Source organism: Aspergillus versicolor (genome assembly GCF_001890125.1).
Source record: "Aspergillus versicolor CBS 583.65 unplaced genomic scaffold ASPVEscaffold_16, whole genome shotgun sequence".
NCBI classification, from domain to species: Eukaryota; Fungi; Ascomycota; class Eurotiomycetes; order Eurotiales; family Aspergillaceae; genus Aspergillus; species Aspergillus versicolor.
The window spans coordinates 264,067-284,158 of NW_024467539.1; the positions used below are offsets into that span (position 1 = coordinate 264,067).

Consider the following 20,092-nt stretch of genomic DNA (forward strand, 5'->3'; position numbering starts at 1 on the left):
CATCAAGGCCTCTAATTCGTCTATCATGGAAACGCCATTAAAAACGCCCAATCCCCGTATTCGCCTCTTCACAAGTGGTAGGCTGGGAGCCCATCACCAACGCCTCTACAGCCATGCGCTTGGCACCGCTTGGCGGGAGTCTGGGCACACAATCCGCGTCAGGCCATTTGCTGCCACAGTGAAAAGATCACTTGGCGCACGGATCTTGCCTGCTTTCCCTGCTAATAAGCTTGCCGCAGCCGCGCACGTGTGTGGGTTTGTATATCTGTCTCGCTGCTGTCAAGTGCTGCCAAGGCTTCCGCGCGTATCAAACAAGACATTTTGCCTGTCTTGTCTGTGAGGGATTATCTTGACTAATAACAAGCATCCCAAGATTCCTCGGCATGCGATGCTTGCTATGGGACGTTTTGACATTGCTTCATGACATGCGGAGGAGTGCTTGAATGGAAAGAGTTGTCTGTACACTTTGGATAGACACCACCGGAACAGTATCTGTGACTGTGAAAGTGACTGTGACAGCCTCATCAACCCCCTGATCCACGCGGCAACCTGCTGTCGTGTGCTACGGCATCTGTAGCGTCACGCGTGGGGTGGCAATGACAATCGAAGGATTCGAATCTTTCTAGAATTTCCATGCAGCAGACTAGTCCGTCGTCTCACAGTCAAACTCAAACTCGCCCCGTCAGCAGTGGCAGATGGTACTCCTATCAACTCTCAGCTACTCGGCCCATTGCTGGCCATTGACCTCAAGTGTCCTAGAACTATTGTTGGACTCGGAAATTCCGTCTGCCTCGTCCAAGCCTCGAAGCGGGAGGATTTCCAAACGAGGCTACCTGGCCTCCACTGGGCCTGAGGAACTAATACCAGGGCAGTGACATTGTGATGAGATGGCATGAGATTAGATGATAGGTTGATTATATTACTCCAGTGCAGAATTGACCCACGTGCTGATTATATCCTGTATATTCGTTGTTTGAAGTGCTTAGGATGAGTCTAGGACTGGCGTTGAGCTGTTTATCCAGCCTATTAGTGGTGGTGCCGTTTCTTCAAATAGTAAACGGTAAGGTTATGTTTGTGATGTCTGAAGAGCTTTATCATATATCTGGTGACAATACGAGGATTTATTATCTACAAGCATGCTGGAGTTAAGTAAGACTTTGCAAATGAGCAGCGTACATTCTAGGGATTTACTTCGTTACTATCCCAATTAGGAATCTTATACAGATATATATATTCACTAACTGGGCCGTTAAATATGATCCTCTGGATTGATCTAGACCGGCATGGTTATGGTTCGATAGGCTATAGATAGTCTTAATACATACCCTAATAAAATATATCCGGTTCATCTCGGCTTGTCTGATACCTCACTGTCGCCATTTTTATATTGCAGAATTAATAGGAAATGAACCTCAGCGGAAAGATGTTCAGATGTAACTTATTAACCCAGGTATTGAGGACAGATAAAGGATATTCCTTCAGCAATAATACCAAAGTACAAAATCAAGAAAAGCTCAATTTGTTCTTTTCCGTCCATATCTAACCAAGTCAGAATACCGAGAGGGCCTGTCACCATCTCGCTGTGCACCTCTATACTGCGCAGGGCCATTCCTAATCGCTTCGTTGGTAAAAATCCAAGTTATTTACATTCTTGGCTAGTATTTACGCTATTAGACATGACATCCACCCTCTAACCCGCACCCGGAAACTCCCTGAACATAAACAACTCCGTATGCAGGCCATCCAAAACAACCACCCTCCCAACCTCCTTAAACCCAAAGCGCTGATAAAGCGGCACACCCGGCGGAGAGGCCTCAACATACATATCAGCCTGCATGCGCTCCGCCTGCTCAACGCCATACCGCATCAGCATCTTCCCCGCGCCCCGCCCCTGGTGCTCCTCGTGGCAGACGAGGGTAGCAAGATACCAGAACGTCCGGCCCGCCATGTTCTTTTCCCGGGTTTCTTGCAGATGCGGGAAGAAGAAGGAGGCCAGGGCGAGGTCGTCGCCGTCTGGCGGGTAGCGGGGATGTTCTGGCTCGTCTGGGTTTGGTGTGTGGGGTGCGACCCAGCTCGCGTATGCGATTATCGGGGAGTCCGGGAGGTCTGTATCAACGACGACGACTGAGTGGATGTTTGGATCGGGGATGGTGCGGCGGTATCCGGTGGCTAGGAAGGTCCTGATGGAGGGCCTGTTTGGGAAGCAGCGCGCTACGACGGCGTCTTTGGCGAAGCCGGAGAGGAAGACGTCGATCATTTGGTCGATGTCGGATTCGACGGCATGGCGGAGGTGCAGTGGCATGATTGCTGGGCTGAGTAGGATGTCAAGTACGTTGTTTATGGTGAGGCAGCGACGTGGACGAAGTGGGATCTGAAGCTCTGGCGGGGTACTCCAACTCCGCATCAGCCAAATAGCTGCCTAGAACTCGTATTCCTTGCAGTGCAATTTCGAAGAGCGGTCCATACATAGCTAATGGGAAGTACCATTCTGCATAGCAGGGCACGAATAGCACTTTGCAGCCATCAGGATGGCATGGGATAAGCCCACTCCCCATACGACCAGTACAGACCGTACTAGCCAGTCAGTTCTGTATTCCTACTACGGCCAAGTATGTACATACTGAAACACTGCGTTATCTAAATTTCACTATCCCGCTAAATTTGGTATTATATTAGTTGCCTATTCTAGATACCGTGAAAGGCTACTAAGAATCCCTTCGGGGCCGCAGATTGATCGTCGTTCCACAGTAATCTAGTTCTAAGACATGTCTCATGGAGATAATAAGGCCATTTCCACCGATTAATAGACTGCTCAAGGGGTAATCCCATAATTGTCCCACTTTCAGCCATTCGATACTCCGAGGTCGTATTCAGCAGAGCCCGTGAATGTCCAAGATCCACTTGTGGACGTCGGGCCGGCCCAGGTCACTCTTCTCCATGATTTCAATACAACAACTTTAATCTTCATGTGCCTCATTAATATCGAGCAGCCGAGGGCGGCTTCCCCTTTTATTTCATGGATGGTGCGCTGGGTCAGAATGCATGAGTCAGTTGCTAGGGGCGAGAGGGGAAAGCAAGTCACGGAGTCAATGCGTGCAGGACCAAGATCCATAAAAGATCTACAAAAGCTCTAAAAAGAAGAATTCTGGGGTAAAAGTTAAACTGGGCCGCCCGTCCTGATTCAACAATTGTCATATTCACTTCATTTGACGGCAGCTCGTCGACATGGCGTGCCGAGTTGCAGAGTTATTTGTATACTGTTTGGCTATCCTCGTATTCACAGCGCGTTCGCTTGCCCAAGATATCTGTGAAAATAGTCCTACCTCACGAGGCTGCTGGGGCGAGTACAATATCTCGACTGATTATCACAGTATCACGCCGGACACAGGGGTTACGAGAGAGGTAGGCATTCCAGTCTCTCGCACTCCCGTACTAAAATACATTAGTACTGGCTCGTCGCGACGAATACAACACTCGCCCCCGATGGCTTCGAGCGACAAGTCCTTACCATGAACGGGACTCTCCCTGGTCCCTTGATCGAAGCGGACTGGGGCGACGAGCTCGTAATCCACGTCACCAACGGCCTCGAGCATAACGGGTGAGCAACCTCCAACCTCTTCTTGCCGCTCTATGAAGTAACAGTATAGAACTGCCATCCACTGGCACGGCATCTGGCAGCGCAACACAAACCCCTTCGACGGCGTGCCAGGCGTAACGCAGTGCCCCATCGCCCCAGGGGAGACATTCACCTACCGCTTCCGCGCAACGCAGTACGGGACCAGCTGGTACCATTCGCATTTCTCGCTACAGATGGCTGATGGGCTGTACGGGCCTGTTGTTATCCATGGCCCTGCGACGGAGGACTATGATGTTGACCTAGGGCCTGTCTTTCTGACGGACTGGTATTGGAAGTCGGTGTTTCTTCTCTGGGAGGAACATACGAGGTATGGAGGGTTTCCGGTGAGATCGAATGCGGTTCCGCCGACGGGGTTGCTGAATGGGACGAATGTTTTTGGGTGTGGTGAGCAACCTTGTACGGGGGAGGTGAAGAGGTCGGAGACGAGCGTGCAGAAGGGGAAGAAGTATCGGATTCGGCTGATTGATCCGTCTGTGGATGGGTGGATGAAGTTTACCATTGATGGGCACAAGCTTACAGTTGTCGCTGCGGACTTTGTCCCTATTGAACCGTATGAGACGGACGCGGTGATCTTGACTTCTGGCCAGCGGTATGATGTGATTGTGGAGGCGAATCAGGATATTGGGAATTACTGGATGCGCGCGGTCTATCAGACTGCGTGTAATGGGCTGGATATTGATAATGACGATATCAGGGGGATACTCCGGTATGAGGGTGCTGATATCGCAGATCCAACGACGTCGCAGTGGAAGATCAGCAACTCGTGCGGCGATGAGCCGTATGATAAACTCGTTCCGTATGTCAAGAAAACAGTTGGCAATGCGGCAGCACAGAAGAATCTGAATGTGGGATGGAAATACGACCTGCCTGAGCTGTTCTTCCACTGGACGCTGAACTCGAAGCACCTGACGATCGACTGGAGCAGTCCGACGGACTATCTGGCGTACAAGAATGAATCGGCGTTTCCGACGGAGTCCAACGTCTACGAAGTTCCTAACAAGAATCAGGTTCGTCTCCTCGTCTACCTTGTCTACATAATTCTGACTGTCTAGTGGACATACTGGGTGATTCAGGACGTCGGCCTTGTCAACGCCTACCACCCATTCCACCTCCACGGACACGACTTCTTCATTCTGGCGGAGGGACTGGGACTGTATACACCCCTGGTAAAGCTAAACCTCGATAATCCCCCTCGAAGGGACACCGCCACGATGGCTGGGTCGGGGTATCTTGTCATTGCATTTGAAACTGACAATCCAGGGTAAGTCAGCATCCACTTTTATGGACAAGCTAACGTATCAAGCTCCTGGCTGATGCATTGCCATATTGCATGGCATGCGAGTCAGAGTCTCGCACTGCAGTTCGTTGAGCGCGAGTCGGAGATTGGGACGCTGATTGAGCCGATGGTGGATGAGTTTGAGAGCGTCTGTGACAAGTGGGGTGAGTATCATAAGGATTCTGTATATCATCAGGACGATTCCGGGATATGATATCAAAGTATATTAAGATAATTGCAAATGCTACTAAAAGATGTGACCATCAGTTCTTCACATAATCACATCCCAGCACGTCTTCTAGCCACTTGTACGCTGCCCCGAGACTGGCTGGACATCCCATATGGGGAAGGCCAGGAAAGAACCTACTACATCAGTACAGTCTGTAAACCGGGAGGCTGACTTACCTTCCCTCCTTAGGGCTCCCATAGCTAAACAGCAGATAGCAGTCTTCAATAGGCGTTACCCCATCATCGATACCCTACACCGTCAGCTCCGTATAGGATAAAAGACATCACTTACATTCAAAAGCAGCAGCCTTGTAGAAGGCAAGTCCAGAATCCCCGCCCCAAGAAGAGAGAACTTCTTCCTCGCCTCCTTGCAGAATTCAGCAGGGTCCTCATAGCCATACTTCTTCGCCCAAGCGCGGATGATCCTACACAGTTAACCACGGAAGCTAGCATCAGAGAGAGACATACGGAAACGGATACTCATGATTCTCAACCCTCGCCAACCACTCCTCATCCAGAAAATAATGCGTCCCGGGCCCATGCGCAATACACCCCTTCAGCTTTCCCCGGTGCGTATGCGCAGCCCGAACAGCATAATACCCACCAGCACTCAACCCCCAAACAACAATCTTCGTCATATCAAACGCGCCCAGCGACCGCATGTACTCCAGAATACTACTCCACAGCCGATCCGCGGATTCAGGGTCCGCGGGGTCAGCAGGGGAATCAGCCGTCCCGGGGATTTCAGCAACCACCACGCCCCATCCACGTGCGGTGATCTCGTGCGTCCGCTGGCTGTTATCGGGTCTGTACTCGTCCAGCCCTGTCATGATAAGAACAACCGGGACGGGATTGTGACTTCCAGGGCTGGTGTTTTCCGGAAGACGTATGTAGACAGGGATACGGGGCCCGTCTCGACCAGCGCGGTGGGTATGCGGTACAACATGCTCAGTTAGTGGATTCTTCCAGACGGATGTGGCAGTTAGGTATGCGGCTTTCTGTCTGGTGAATGCCTTTCTTTTGATATTTGTTTCTTTATCGTCGGGGCTGACGTATGGGAAGCGCGAGATGCGGTACACGACTGCTGCGCGCCGCAGAAGATCGGATGCTGTTTCGCTGTCGCCGTTATAGAATGCCATCGAAGCTTCTTGCTCGAGGGACTTCGCGATGGGGAAGAATCTTTCCGTGTATGAGTCTGAGTACGCGTCGTTTATGTTTTCCTACCGCAGTTATTAGTCGTTATCCCTGATATCCCTTAATAACATACGGCGATAAGAGTCTGGAAGATCGGCTCAAAGTCCTCCAGTTTCCCATCGTAGAAGGGGTAAATTGATTTCTCGCACTGCGCTATTAGTATTCCCTCTATATACTTGAATGGGACATACTGCAGCTCTCCATTTCGTCTCCCACAGCAGCTTGATGGACCCCTTGTGCGGAGCGACAGTGTCGAACTTCTCCCCTAGTATCCAGCGCCTGCCGCCTCCTCCCTGTGGTGGGTAAGTGCTCATTCCAAGTCCCATATTCGCTGTATTCGATGGACTTTGAATTCAATGAAGAGTCATCTTCTCGGGGAGTCGGGCTCAAATATCCAAGTATGAGAATGACGCTATGGCGTTCCGGAGCACCCGAGTCCACATCCTTAGTAAGGCGTTATATAGGAATGCTTGTGAACTTTATCACGGCGGTCATAGCGTGTCTACAGCCATCTAACCACCAATGGTGGTGTCTGTGGAGGTGTCAAACGAGGACCGTTGCATTGTGGTGCGGGCTCAACCATGGATACGGGGGAGAACCATGCGGAGTCTTCACCCGCCATACACTGTCATTATTCCCTGAGGAGTCGGTGGAGGGATGGCCATTGCGTTCCGTTGCAACTTGAGAGTTTAAGTCCCGTCAGCTCAGACGTCACCATGTAAGTCTACACGCTATAATGTTATACATATAGCTAGTTTCCACTATTAGAAACAAACAGCAAAATCAGATAGAACGATAGTTACCTAGTTAGTTAGCAGGTTCTAAATAAATCGCGCCAAGTATCTCATTACGTCCGCAGGCCACGCCGCGCAACGCTCGGAGAATTGACAGCACATATGTACACTGGACAATCTGACCGCCACTTGTCACTTAACAATACAAGCTCGCCCATCGACGACGGCAAAATGGTGTTGACCAGATGGCTTATTCGCAATGCTGGTGCTAATCCCTGTCTTCGTCGTCCTAGCCGGCGTCGCCCTGTTCTATACGCGTCGCCGGTATAAAGCTTCCAAGTCGAAAGAGCCTTCCCGGGTTGTGGTCAAGGGGCATACGTTTTCAGAAAGCGTTGAGCAGAAACCAGCGACCGAGGTGAGAAAGACAACGATTGATAATGTCCGGCAATGCTGTATTATTGGTGCTGGGCGAGTGGGTGAGTGGCTCTGAATCTACAGTTTATATCTTCTAACCAACTCAGGAGCCATAACGGGAATTGTACTCGCAATGCAGAATCCAGACGTCCAGTTCTGTATTGCTGATAGTGACGAACGCACGATAAATGCGTGGAACTCTGATAATTTACCACTATACGAACCTGGTCTAGAGGAGGCCCTTTTCGACGACCAGTCTCTCAGTGTGAATGGTACCGATACCTCGACCGAGCAACTGCATAATGGCAAGTACACGTACATGGGTATAGACACGGTCAATCATGTCCAGCGCTGCCGAAGGCTACCCAACTTGACCTTTTCAACCAATGTCCACGCCGCTGTGACCGCGGCAGAGCTGATCTTCTTATGCATTGATATGGCAAGAGGCGGAATTGTTCGTTCATCTACCCCGTTCTTTTCATTTACTAACAGAACAGCAGGATGAATGCGCGGTTACTCATACATACCTAAATCCCACCCTCCAAACAATCGCCCTCGCGTCAGCAGGGCATAAGATCATAGTCCAGCGCACAACGGCACCGTACGGGACGACGCAGTATATCAAGAACCACGTACGTCTACACCGTCATATCATAAAAATCCTGCTAATATAGCTACTTTTAGCTGAACCAAATTTCCTCCCCAAGCTCAGCATTCACGGTCCTTACAAGCCCGGACTTTACCCTCCCTGGGTCTACCCTCGCTGATACAATCCACCCGCAACGCGTGATAATCGGACATATCTTCTCTGCAAACACTTCAACGGAAAGCATAACCGCCTTGAAGAGATTATACACCCCCTGTGTCCCGGAAGAGTGTATTGTAACGATGGACGCCTGGTCCGCGGAGCTAGGAAGGATCGCTAGTAAGGCGTCGCTTGCACAGCGCGTTGTGGAGGCTAGAGCGGTTGGGATGCTATGTGCTGGGACAGAAGCGAGCGCAGGCAATGTAGGGTGGATGGTGGGGTGTGGTATTGATGGTGAGAGTGAGACTGGGACAGGCATGGGGACTGGGATTGGATGGTTACGGAGTGATGTACGGTGTTTTGTTGGGCTTGCTGGGGAGTTGGGAATGGGGGAGGTGGAGAGTTATTGGCGGGGTGTGCTGCAGATGGATGAGATGTTGTATAGGAGGGGTGTTGAGGGGTTGGTTCAAAGCCTGCCAGATGGTGGCAGGAAGGTTGCTGTTGTTGGTCTGGAAAGGGGTATTGCAGTTGTTACAGAGTTGAGGAAGTCTGGGGCTTCAGTCAGGGTATGGGATGGGTCGCTTTCGAAAGAGCAGGCTCGCGATATGCTGCAGGATGTGGATTTGGAGATTACAGTAGCAGCGTCGTTGGAGGATTCATGTATTGGATGCAATGCTATGGTTCTTGGGCAATCTGGTATTGAAGATGGGACCTGGCAGAGAATAGCTGATCAGATGGAGGAGCCAAAGATGTTGCTGGACACTGCAGGAGTGTTGGACCGGGCAAGGGTGCGGCAACTGGGGTTGAGGATTCTGTGAATATGTTAAATTCTAGTATCAACTGGCCTTTACATTGGTTAAATCTCCTTCTACCTACGAAGTAACAACTTCATGCCCGGACACCGGTCTCCGATTGATCCATCATACACACCGGAATCTATTTCCCCTATTCAAATCGCCAGTTTGTAAGGTCCGGATTGGCGCTAAGGAAATCCTCCAGACTCGTGGTTGGTCTGCCATTAATGACGGTTTCGGCACTCTGCAGATAAAGCTTCCCCGTGTATCCAAACCACTGTGATATCAGTGCGAGATATTGCTTGTACTGGCTGGGACCATGCTCTTGACGCGCCTGCTGAAGCTGCTGACCCACGCTGTCCACAGCCCCAGCATATTTCACATCCACACTGGCGCCTGTGACGGTTTCGTATGCTTTGGCAATATCCCGGGGGCTGCAGTCTCCTGATTTCACAGCAAAATAGCCCCCAGATCCCTCTTGGACATCCTTCCTGGTCAAGAGGCTGATACTGAATTCCGCTGCCTCCTTCATAGAAGTCCAAGACCACTTTGCATCTCCCTGATCCCAGACCTGCACGCTGGCAGCCCCAAATTCATCCTTTGAGAACATTCCAGGGCCCGCAGGGCTAAAAAGGTACTCCCCGAAAATTCCAGTGAAGACATACACAGGCTTGATGGGAGATGTCAACTCAACATGGCGCTGGAACGCAATGTGCGTATCATAGTGCTCAAACTCCCCCCATTCGAATAGCCGCCAGTCGGCATTCCATGAAGATGCATGGAAGATCTTGACCCCAGCCCGCTCAGCGGCGCGTAGTAGCAGCAAATGCCCTTCAAGGTCGAGCACTGGATCCGGCTTGTAGGCACACACTACCGCATCGACGGATGCGGCTGCCTTGTCCAGGGCGGGGATGTCATCGTAGGATCTGCATGTCACAAAGGATTCCAGTTGCGCTGCGATTGTCGGATCTAGATTCTCGGGGTTGCGTCCTAGACCTCGCACTTGGAAATCATTGCGTTGCAAAGCTGCGCGAGCCAGGTGGGTTCCCAGCTTTCCCGTAATACCGGCGATCAGGACAAGCATTTTGTCTGTGTTGGCCTTTCTGGAGAAGAGGGAGATAAAGAAAAGAAAGTAGTGATTGTAGACACAACTTGTCTATAACATATTTCGAGTCCGGGGCCGATGGCATTTATAAAGCTCTTCGTGACTGCTAGAATTCGTCATGCTACCTTTGGGCTGTCTATGCATGGCTAAGAAGTTAGTGATACGTAAGTATATTGTAATACCCTATGTTTATATAGATAGTTGTGTAAAATGTGTATATTATACTGTACTTCGGCGGCTATGGCTGATGGCGCGATCTACGGGTCGCGGCTAAGCGTATCCACATTAACTACGTTATTATTAATTGACCATTACTCAGAATTAATAATATACTATCGAGGAGACAGCACCGAGCAATCTTGCTATTCCTTTACACCGGGACCTGGAAGCACCGATGGCGATAGCACGGATGCCTTCATCCGACGCGCTTCCGGGCGGATGGTCGGGATTCCGAAGCTGTGTTGAACGTTGCCTATACTTTTAGTTTGGAATCCGATGAAATGGGCCATTAGCTGTAATTTATATTAGCGGCGGAAGCCAAAGTAAGAGCTTTGCTGGACAATATAAATCTGTTCTCTGCAACGACGTTCTACTGCCGCCATCCTGCGGGTATGTATTGATAAAGCATTACAGTTCAATTGCATCAATCCTACCGCAATTGATATTACTGAAGAACACTGTGAGGATTCTGCATCAAGGTTTATCCAACAAGGTCATGGCAATCAGCCTCCTGCTCATGGTTGTACTCTAGTGATTGAGCAGTTGAGGATGGATATGGGCAGGAAGTATGATTGAGGTATTGATACATTCCCGTATGACGCTATTCTAATATTTTAGATAGTGAATATCACACTACTGTATCCATTGGCCAAACCACCTAAGCAATTCTACTCAATTGAATGTTATAGAGACGATCTGGTCCGGATTAGTATAGCATCACGGAGATAGGCCCTTAACTCCGCTGTGGCAATATCCACCAGCCCCCCAGATTCTTCTTCTTCTTCTCATTCTTGTCAGTTTAACATCTTTAATTTCAGCTAACTTTCCTCTCTACTCTGCAAGTCACAATGCTCCACCCTCCTAGCGTAGATATCAAAATGCTCGATGATTGGAAAGGAGTCATCGATCCCAAGACCAGACGGACATTACAGAACCGTCTAAACCAGCGAGCCCGTAGTGCGTATTCCCTTTAAGCTTAATTATCAACACTAACAATCCAGGACGCCGTCTAAAGCCCAAGCCAGCTACAAAGGAAGTGGAGAACACAAACACCCTCACCCTCAAAGACAACACCAAGCCTGCACATACAAATACGAATACAATCACCTTCCCAGACCTCGACACCCTCTCCATCCTCGGCCCCCACGCCCCAAAATCCCGCCTCACCCTGCAGCACATCGAAGCCCTTCTCCACACCGAATTCCTCTCCCCTTCCCCGCGTACAGACCTCCTCCTGACCCTGAAACGGGTCAACTTCATGCGCGCCCTACACGCCAACATCGATGTGCTCGGCTACTCCGCCGCAGAGATGCACGACGATGCGCTCTCGCAATTCGGCACGGCGGGGCCACGCAAGCCTGGGGTAAGGAACTTCGCGCTCCTCCCACCCGCACTGCAGCCGAGCTCTATCCAGAAAGAAGTCCCGCATCATCCGTGGCTGGATCTGCTGCCGATTGTGCGGATGCGCGAGAATTTGATTCTGGCGGGGGAGTCGTATGATGATGTGCGGCTTTGTAGGGATTTGTGTGGGTATGGGACGCAGATTCAGAGTCAAAGCCAGAATCAGGGCTCGGGCGAGACGGGGGTTATAATCTGGAGGGACCCGTGGGATCCAGAGGGGTGGGAGGTGACGGAGACGTTTCTGCGACGGTGGGGGTGGGTTGTGGCAGGGTGTTGGGATTTGTTTAGGGCTACGGATCGGTGGAGGGCTGTTAGGGGGGAGCCGCCTTTGTTTCGAATAGACTAGAGATAGATATGTTTATTATGACTTATGAATGTGTACCCTACCCTAATAATGGATTAAGCAGTCTCGATCTGCTCTACGCCTAGGCCCTCGACTTTCCTGTTAACCTCTGTCTGCTCTGCGTGCTGGCCGGGCATGACAGTCCTTCCGCCCTTGGAGGTGAACACGCCACCTGTGAATCCTCTCTTCGTGAACAGCAGCGGGATATCCTCTAGCTCCAGCCCCTTGGTCTCGGGGTAGAAGAAGTACACCATGGGAATGAAGGCGGCGTTGAGGACAGCGAAGATGACGAATGTGCGCCAGCCGATGTTCGCTATACGTTGTTTGTTAGTAAGGGGGGCTTCTTGGTTAATTGCTTGGACATACCAAAAGAGATGGGCGTGATCTTGACGACCGCAAAAACAGCCATCCAGTTCCACCCCGACGCAATGGCCTGCATGCGCGTCCGGGTGCGCGTCGTGCTGATTTCACTCGGATAGAACCAGGGCACAGGGAGCCACCCGATGCCGTAGAAGATCTGGAAGATGAAAATGAACGCCGTTGCGCCGTACGCGGCATTCGTGCTCCCCGTTGAAAGCAGGATGGAAACCATGACGAAACACAAGCACAGCCCGACAGAGCAGACCATTAGCAGGGTGCGCCGTCCGAACCGGTCCATGAGGAGGACGGGGATGGCTGAGCCAACGAGGTACGTGCACTGGATTGCGCCACCGAGGATCATGGATAGGTTGCGGCCCATTCCCATGGTCGTTTGGAACATGACGGGCCCGTAGTAGTTGATCATGTTGGATCCGGTAAACTGCTGGCCGAGTTCGACGGTGATGGTTATCAGCAGCCGGCGTAGATTCTGCTCCTCGCCCCAGGTGAAGAGCTCCTTGAACCGGAATGGGCCTCCTTTTTTCTCTTCCTCGAGCGACGTTTGGATGTCGAGGATTGTACGGACGACGTCGGGGTCGTTGGTTTCTCTGTCTGCGATGGCGGCGGCGACTTGACGGGCTTCGTCGTGGCGGTCGTGCTGGACCAGCCAGCGGGGGGACTCGGGGAGACCGATGACTTGGAGGACGAGGAAGATGGCGAATATGGCCTGGAATGCGAGGGGGAAGCGCCATTGGAAGGAGGATTCTGTGAAGCTTGTCCCGTAGTCCATCCTACATTACATTATTAGCTTAGCATGGTATGACAGGTCCGAGACAACACACCAGTAGGCAATGACGACCCCCAGGATGGTCACCGTTCCTTGCAGGGTCAAGAGAGCACCTCGATATGCCGCCGGGGCACACTCAGACTGGTATACCGGCGCAGTCGACGAGTTCATGCCGTTTCCAATGCCAGTCACGATTCGACCTGACTACATCAGTATACTCCGATATACTCGTACTTTGAGCCTTCAAACGTACCGACAATCAGTTGTGCCACCGTCTCAGACGTCGCCAGTATAATAGCCCCGACAATCATAATTCCACCGCCATTGATCAACATGGTCCGTCGTCCCAGGCGCTCTCCAACAAAGTAGCACACAATCGAGCCCACCACACAGCCGATGTCGTAGAGAGCAGTGATATTGCCCTGCATATCGGCATCAGGATTGTTAAAGTCGCGGCCTAACAATCAGTACGTGGTCTTCACCGAATAATTGATATACATACCAAATCGATTGTCAGCCCCGATAATGCCAGCCATCACTCCTTGATCAAACCCCAGCAGGAGAAAGGCCTGGCAAGAAGCCATGGCAATGGCGAAGACCAAAGTCCTGCCGCGAAAATCGTGCTTCCATAAACGCATTGTGTCGACACTGCGATGCAAAGCTCCAAGCCAAGCTGGGGAAGCTGGGGAGGCAATTAAAATGCCCCGGCATCGCGCTGAATTTGCCCGAGCTGTCTGGGATGCAACCCCACCCGAGCCAGACTGTCGAATGGCTTTTGGATGGGTTGCTGATCAGGCATTGATTGAGTGTGGCTCTCGGGGGGCATCAACCCGGGGCCCCGAGTGTGCGGGGATCGCCACCGTGGGGAGACCACCTTAACAAGATTAATGTACGGAGTGTTCATGATTAATGCAGTCTCGGTGAAGCATCAGGACCCGGCGCCTCCCGTGACGACTCAAATTGCGGCTTGCTGCTATTCCTGTTGCAGCAGTGCAATTAATCAGCGATCCTTCGTGGCATTCGTCTGCTCGGATATTCCGGCCGCTACTGAGCACAACCGTGGTTAACGGTGTCTTTTTATCCGACTCATTTCTTTTAGCCAGTCCACCACAGGATGGCAGCCAAAAGTCTCCTTGACATGGTATTCCCATGCTCATTCCAACAACAGCTAATCGCGGCCAGAATCAAAATGATGAACCGTCCGCATGCTTGCGCCCGTCTTCGAGGCCCTCCCAAAGACAGACAGGATTCGGATAAATCAGGCTACAAGCCATGAATCGAGTGCTGTTTTGCGATAATCTGGAGTCGCTATCGGTGGTTAATATCCAATCGCTCGATATACGAGCTACGAAGTACCTAGCTACATCCCAAGTACACTCGACAAGTTGACTGCCACCGACAGCTGGCAGTTGCTCCTGCCATGGCAAAGACACCCACCCATAACTAGGTACCAACAACACCACCACCTACAATCCAACACCAGATCAAACCGAATCAACCCAATGTTCTACGGTCTATCCTTATCCCATCCTTACCTACTCTTACCTCCTAAACCTCAGTCCCAACAGCAGTGCCCACCCTTCTCAATCCACCCCCTCCTCCCACCAGACTACATCGAAGCCTTCACCCTGGCAGACACCGCGTTCGCAACCCTCAACAGCCTACTCTTCACAACATACCCCCCGTCTCCCGAATCACAGCGCATACTCACTGATACACGCCTCAAAGCACTCGCGGCAACGCAGGCAATCATGTTCAAGGCCGTTGATAACCACACTGGACGGATCGTGGGGGTTGCGCGATGGACTGTTTCCGCAGGAGAGAATGTCGAGAATACTCTGGACGAGGCAGTCGAGGAGATTCTGGCGCGGTCTATACCTGAGACGAACGAGGCTTGTGCGCGGGGCTTCTATAGTATGGCTTGGAATGCGCGGCGGGAGATTCTAGGGATTCCCGATGAAGAGGGGAATGTGGTGAAATTGGCTCCCCGGGTCGAGTTGGAGACGCTCTTCGTGCATCCGGAGTATAAAAGAGAGGGGGTTGCGAGGGCGTTGCTGCAGTGGGGGATTGAAGAGGCGAGACGGCTTAGGGTGGTTGTTTATGCTGAGGTGGCGGAGGGGAGGCCGGTGTATGAACAGGCTGGGTTTGAGGCTGTCAAGACGGTTGATTTTGATGCGCAGGGGTTTGGGGGTGTTGGTACGCATCGGTATACAGTGAGTAACCCTAAGGCTAACAGAGGTTATGGATATGCTAACTGTGTAGTTCATGCTTCGGAGACCGAGCGAATAGTACACCAGCCTGATTTAGTACTGTAGTCATTTATATCGTTATCAAACCTAGTGCACTGTGTATGAGTAAGTTAACAGCAGTAAAGTTATTCTTGATCCGCCTCCATCAACGTCTACGCAAGGTTCTCCAGGCGGACGCTCAAACCCTGAAGAGTGAAAACTCTGCTCGCCATCGACGCAAGTATAGAGTACAGGAGCGTTTCCCGACATACGGACCATATCGGAGCAGAGGCGAGGAGCTTGACAGATCCAAATAAGCCTTTTCTCGGACGAATTCCGCCAATAGATGCAATAGAAGCCCCCCTCTGCGTTGGACTATTGGCGTGCCGTAACCCTGGGATGACCCTTGATATCATAACATCACGACGGCGAGAACCTCCTCACTTCGCCGCAAAGACGGTGAGAGCTGAGAACGATGCAAGGGAAATCAAATCCGAGACCTCGTCCAACCAACATCACCACCGTCGCACAGAGTCAGCCAAGCCACTTTCTGACTTCACCTTGACGGCACGCCCAGCCGGACGTGTGTAGGACGGACACGAACAAGGGGTGTCTGCACGACGGAAAAGGGCGCCATCTCGCGATTATTGGTGCGCGACGCGAATAATAATAATATTTATTATTATTATTGCCAGTGATCGTCGACGCCTCGCGTAGACAAGACCGCCTTGGGTTCGTGGGGATCGTCACGATGTCCAAGGTGGGCAGGTTGCGCGAGTAATAATAAATAAATAAATAATTTAATCAATATGTCGCGAGCGAAATAATAATACGTAAACGAAAACGAAGAAAAGGAATATACAAAAAGGGCAAGACTATTGAGACTCCAGGGCTGTTAGCAGGCCGGCCTGTTCGAGACTTCGTTCGCAGGGGCCATATCCGGTCTCGAGAGTCGAAGCTTAAGACCCTCCTTTACTGAGCTATTAATAGGGACCATTCAGGGAAAACGTGTTGTTGGATGGGAACGAGAATGCTTCTTGGGAATGTTCCACCATCGAACATGTGCTGGAACATTCGCTGGACATTCGAACATTCTTGTGTCCATCTGCGTGGGACAAGACTCCTTGCTTAACAGAGAAATGTGGTGCGATGCATCCCTTACATCGATCGATCATCGTTTGCAGATTCCAGAAGCACGGGAATTCCGCACGGCAAGATATTTTATAGAATAAATCTACTGGGGAACCGCGGGGTACTCCATGTTCGTACATGCCCCATCGCCATCCCCATCCCCAGCTTCAGTTCCACACACACGATACAGCCCAACATACGCTGCTCCACCGCACATCTGGCCAGCGTCACCACCGCACGGGGTCAAACACTTGCCCATCGGCGCGATCGCCGGCCGTCGTGCATCCTCGATGTCGTTCCCGCAGTAGCACTCGCGCCCGAATTCCACCCCCGCGTGGCTATACCCATCTGCCTTGCAGCTGCTGATACACTTCTGCACGGTCATATCGTCGCCGCTGCTACTGGACTCGCTAAGAACCCGCTGGCCGTCGACATTGTCCCGCGCGCACCCGATCCACGCCCACCCCAGCTCCTCCGTCACGTCCGTGTAGTAGTGCTGCGGCTTGTCGATTGCTTTCGGGGCGTTGCAGTCGGTGGGCTTTTTTGCGTCCGCGGGGCCGTCCTGCACGGGGTTACAGCCTGGGAGGGCGTCGAGCCAGCCCGTGAGCTTTTCGTCGATGGAGGCCTCCAGCATACACCCCTCTGTCATGGTGTCGTTGTAGAGAGTCAGGGCACCGCACTTTTCAATGTCCCCGCCCTCATCGTCGCATGTGTCGAGTGCTTCCTGGAGGACCGGCACGTCCCAGCCGTTTATCTACGTAGTTAGTTAGCTCTGTAGTCCGTTAAAACCCATATCAGGCTGGCGACATACAAAATCCCCATGCAGCCCATACCCCGTTGGGTCTCCATTCGACCAGACAAACGGCTGGCCATCACCATACCACTCGTCCGCAAAGTCCTCAGTATGCCAGATAACCTCAATGAAAATAGACACAATCTTAACCGGGTGACTCTCCGGACAGGGCCCCGCATTGTACGTCTCGTTGGGGTACGCCATGTGCGATCTATGGTCGTCGCTGTCATAGTTCACCCCGTCCCAGCACGACGGGAAGAAGACCTGCGTGCGCAGCCCGTCGGGGCAGTTGTAGTTCGGGAACCCGTTTGTCTCGGGCTTCGCGCCGCCGGTGTAGTCGAGGCAGGCGTAGCTCCGGGCGTCCGCGGCGTGCGTGTCTTTGTATTTCCGGTCCATGGGGTCCCCGGCGACCATGCGGAGGTCTTGCGGTGGTGCCAGGATGCTGGCGTTGTTGGGGTCTTCGCGTTGGCTGATGTTGTTAGGTTAGTAACATATATAGATAGATAGATATGTACGGTGGCCGTACAGGTAGTAGATGAGAGCGCCCCCGTTTTGCTCTACGGCTTTGAAGCTCCCGTTCTCCGCTCTATAGTACAGCGTCGGGATCCAGTAGTTGGATTTATCGGCAGTCGGGGCGCACGAGCTACACTGCGCTTCTTGGGTCTGGTTGTAGTCCATGGTGAAGCCGAACCCGGAGCCACCCATGATAGTGTGGGCATGGCTGGCTGCAACGCCGGGTTCGATTATGGGGTCGGCGCGCTCGACGACGAGGGGATTGCTGCAGGGGACTTTGAAGAAGGCCTGCACCTGTGCAAGGCATGAGAAGAAAAAGAAGTGGCGAGGACCTGCTCGCATTTTGGTAGATATATATAATGAACGTACGGGTTAGAAATGAATGGAGTAACGAATGTATGCACCGCAACACCATCCCCGGACTTTGATATCGTATATATATCGACTTCTTCCATCTCGCGCTCACTTCTATAATGAGGATCAAACAGGATCAAACCGCCCCTTCGTTGAATGAGGCCTGCGATAGGCCTGGCGTTGTCCCAGCAAGCGCGGGAGTTGCAGAACAGCGCCCAGACCACTAATTAAGGGTCCTGAAACGCGTTCGAGACGCAGCGGCGCAGGCCTTTTCCTGACCTGTTCATTTGGTTTTGCTGCATCAGGGAATTTTATGGCGGCATCTCTGCGCCTGGAACAGCTGTTGAACTTACGCAGGGCTCAACGTTGCATTGCTTGATCGACAGGTGCAGCTGGCAGCACGGAGAAGCGGTGCTGCGGTTGACTGCAGGATCATTGATCAACTGCACTGCGTATCTGCGTTCCAGAACGGCAGTATCTTGCGAGTAGTGCCAATATCGCATACATGGTATTGATACCCCAGATTCAACATATTGCAGAATATACACTGTATACTTTACCCCTTGCGCCAGTCCTCTATAACTACGTGCACTATAATAGGGTAGTCCTAATTCGGACATGCCTTTGGAATCTTGGCACTCGGCTATTCCAGAACAGGAATAGATTGGATTAGTGTCAGTCAGAATATACCCGTCCGTACAGCACAGAGATTGCCTAACAGCAAGGGTCCAGGACTCTTAAATACTCTTAACTGAGAATCCTTAATTGAATGCGCCGATCAATCTCGCTATTCCTACTGCCATTCCAGCGGCACAACTCAGGGGCAGCAGTAATAACGATACCCGACAGACCCATGAATCCTTTGAAGATCGCTATGCCAGCCTGATCCTTCGCCTGGAACGGCATGTGATTGTCACTGCGTCGGACATTTTCATTTTTCACAAAGCGCCGGCTGAAAAGCCTGAAATTGCTGTGCTGGCGCTGAAATTGGATCGGCACGCGCCAGGTTTCGAATCATGCAGGGCTGCCTTTCCGTTGGCCGTTGGCGTTTCATGTTTTCTGGCTCGTGGAATTGCGCTTGCGCTGCTGCGCTGCATGGGCCATGTTCGTCGCCTTGCAAGTTACTTGGCGGCAGCAGCATCTGTATTCCGTAGCAGAGCTCGTTTGTTTTACCTTCTAGTCTCTCACTTGACTCCTTGAGGTGCGTTAAGCGCTCGTTACTCCCTCGCTATCCCGCGGCCTCCGTTAATAAGCGTGTCGGGAGCGAGTCGAAGGAATAGTGGCAAGCCAATCATGTCACATTTCACATACCACCGAGGCTCGAAGAGACTGTCGTCTTTGTTCACATCCCCGGCGAACCGCCACTAAGGAAAGCCTAGGAAAGCCTCCTCGTCATCCTTCCCCGTAGTAGTGCGCCACCACCGCAAAAACCCCATTGCGGGTTGTCGGTTAGGTTTCACCCTCAAAGCTTCTGTGCCTGAGCCAGAGCCAGCAATGCAACGTTAAGCCTTTTTCCACTGGTAAAGAAATTTGCCATCCTGAGGTTTCTTTCAACCTCCCGGCCCAGTTTCGGTTCCGAACCACACCCGGCCGGAGTGCCAGGTGGCCAACGATCGCTTCCCGAATAGCCATTCTGGCGACCGCGCATTGGATCCTGATTCGGCGAGTTGCGCTGCTGTCAGTGTCAAGGCGTGCGGCGGCTTTCGCTGCACGACATGGCTTGACGACTCAGAGCTCAGACCTGACTTGGCAACGGAGCGGTGGGATTCCACCTGGTGGGTCGTGGTTTTGTTCCTATGCAGGCGAGCGGATTATTGATTATGGGTATTTGGTTGCAGC

At 51.9% G+C, this 20,092-nt stretch overlaps 9 protein-coding genes across 9 annotated transcripts; 4 read left to right on the forward strand and 5 right to left on the reverse strand.

Moving 5' to 3' along the window:
• Nucleotides 1-1,377: 1,377 nt before the first annotated feature.
• On the reverse strand, nt 1,378-2,499 carry ASPVEDRAFT_47710 (GNAT family N-acetyltransferase). Its single transcript, XM_040813846.1, has one exon. It carries the CDS (start codon nt 2,300-2,302, stop codon nt 1,691-1,693), a length of 612 nt encoding a protein of 203 aa, XP_040674339.1. The 5' UTR covers nt 2,303-2,499; the 3' UTR covers nt 1,378-1,690.
• A 437-nt stretch (nt 2,500-2,936) lies between these two features.
• On the forward strand, nt 2,937-5,471 carry ASPVEDRAFT_66491 (uncharacterized protein). The gene is made up of 5 exons (XM_040815887.1): nt 2,937-3,402; nt 3,447-3,598; nt 3,648-4,644; nt 4,690-4,898; nt 4,941-5,471. Exons 1-5 carry the CDS (start codon nt 3,226-3,228, stop codon nt 5,125-5,127), a joined length of 1,722 nt encoding a protein of 573 aa, XP_040674340.1. The 5' UTR covers nt 2,937-3,225; the 3' UTR covers nt 5,128-5,471.
• Nucleotides 4,698-6,677, reverse strand: ASPVEDRAFT_204195 (alpha/beta hydrolase family protein). The gene is made up of 6 exons (XM_040809419.1): nt 6,527-6,677; nt 6,409-6,483; nt 5,610-6,361; nt 5,434-5,566; nt 5,319-5,392; nt 4,698-5,279 (listed from the first exon to the last, which is right to left on the reverse strand). The coding sequence occupies exons 1-6, from the start codon at nt 6,659-6,661 to the stop codon at nt 5,177-5,179; spliced, it is 1,272 nt and encodes a 423-aa protein (XP_040674341.1). The 5' UTR covers nt 6,662-6,677; the 3' UTR covers nt 4,698-5,176.
• Nucleotides 6,678-7,189: 512 nt separating this feature from the next.
• On the forward strand, nt 7,190-9,074 carry ugd2 (putative UDP-glucose dehydrogenase Ugd1). The gene is made up of 4 exons (XM_040816383.1): nt 7,190-7,545; nt 7,591-7,937; nt 7,984-8,115; nt 8,168-9,074. The coding sequence occupies exons 1-4, from the start codon at nt 7,329-7,331 to the stop codon at nt 9,044-9,046; spliced, it is 1,575 nt and encodes a 524-aa protein (XP_040674342.1). The 5' UTR covers nt 7,190-7,328; the 3' UTR covers nt 9,047-9,074.
• Nucleotides 9,075-9,173: 99 nt separating this feature from the next.
• ASPVEDRAFT_89792 (uncharacterized protein) lies at nt 9,174-10,106 on the reverse strand (the record flags this gene model as incomplete). The annotated part of the gene is made up of 1 exon (XM_040818687.1): nt 9,174-10,106. The coding sequence occupies one exon, from the start codon at nt 10,104-10,106 to the stop codon at nt 9,174-9,176; it is 933 nt and encodes a 310-aa protein (XP_040674343.1).
• Nucleotides 10,107-11,152: 1,046 nt separating this feature from the next.
• Nucleotides 11,153-12,403, forward strand: ASPVEDRAFT_403271 (DUF3425 domain-containing protein). The gene is made up of 2 exons (XM_040812134.1): nt 11,153-11,303; nt 11,372-12,403. Exons 1-2 carry the CDS (start codon nt 11,195-11,197, stop codon nt 12,091-12,093), a joined length of 831 nt encoding a protein of 276 aa, XP_040674344.1. The 5' UTR covers nt 11,153-11,194; the 3' UTR covers nt 12,094-12,403.
• On the reverse strand, nt 12,147-13,872 carry ASPVEDRAFT_89794 (sugar porter family MFS transporter; the record flags this gene model as incomplete). Its single annotated transcript, XM_040818688.1, has 5 exons — nt 12,147-12,403; nt 12,457-13,238; nt 13,290-13,434; nt 13,488-13,691; nt 13,737-13,872. The coding sequence occupies 5 exons, from the start codon at nt 13,870-13,872 to the stop codon at nt 12,147-12,149; spliced, it is 1,524 nt and encodes a 507-aa protein (XP_040674345.1).
• An 864-nt stretch (nt 13,873-14,736) lies between these two features.
• ASPVEDRAFT_89795 (uncharacterized protein) lies at nt 14,737-15,523 on the forward strand (the record flags this gene model as incomplete). Its single annotated transcript, XM_040818689.1, has 2 exons — nt 14,737-15,447; nt 15,497-15,523. The coding sequence occupies 2 exons, from the start codon at nt 14,737-14,739 to the stop codon at nt 15,521-15,523; spliced, it is 738 nt and encodes a 245-aa protein (XP_040674346.1).
• Nucleotides 15,524-16,453: 930 nt separating this feature from the next.
• Nucleotides 16,454-18,282, reverse strand: ASPVEDRAFT_204208 (DUF1996 and WSC domain-containing protein). The gene is made up of 3 exons (XM_040809420.1): nt 17,913-18,282; nt 17,405-17,855; nt 16,454-17,347 (listed from the first exon to the last, which is right to left on the reverse strand). The coding sequence occupies exons 1-3, from the start codon at nt 18,239-18,241 to the stop codon at nt 16,697-16,699; spliced, it is 1,431 nt and encodes a 476-aa protein (XP_040674347.1). The 5' UTR covers nt 18,242-18,282; the 3' UTR covers nt 16,454-16,696.
• Between the last annotated feature and the right edge of the window lie 1,810 nt (nt 18,283-20,092).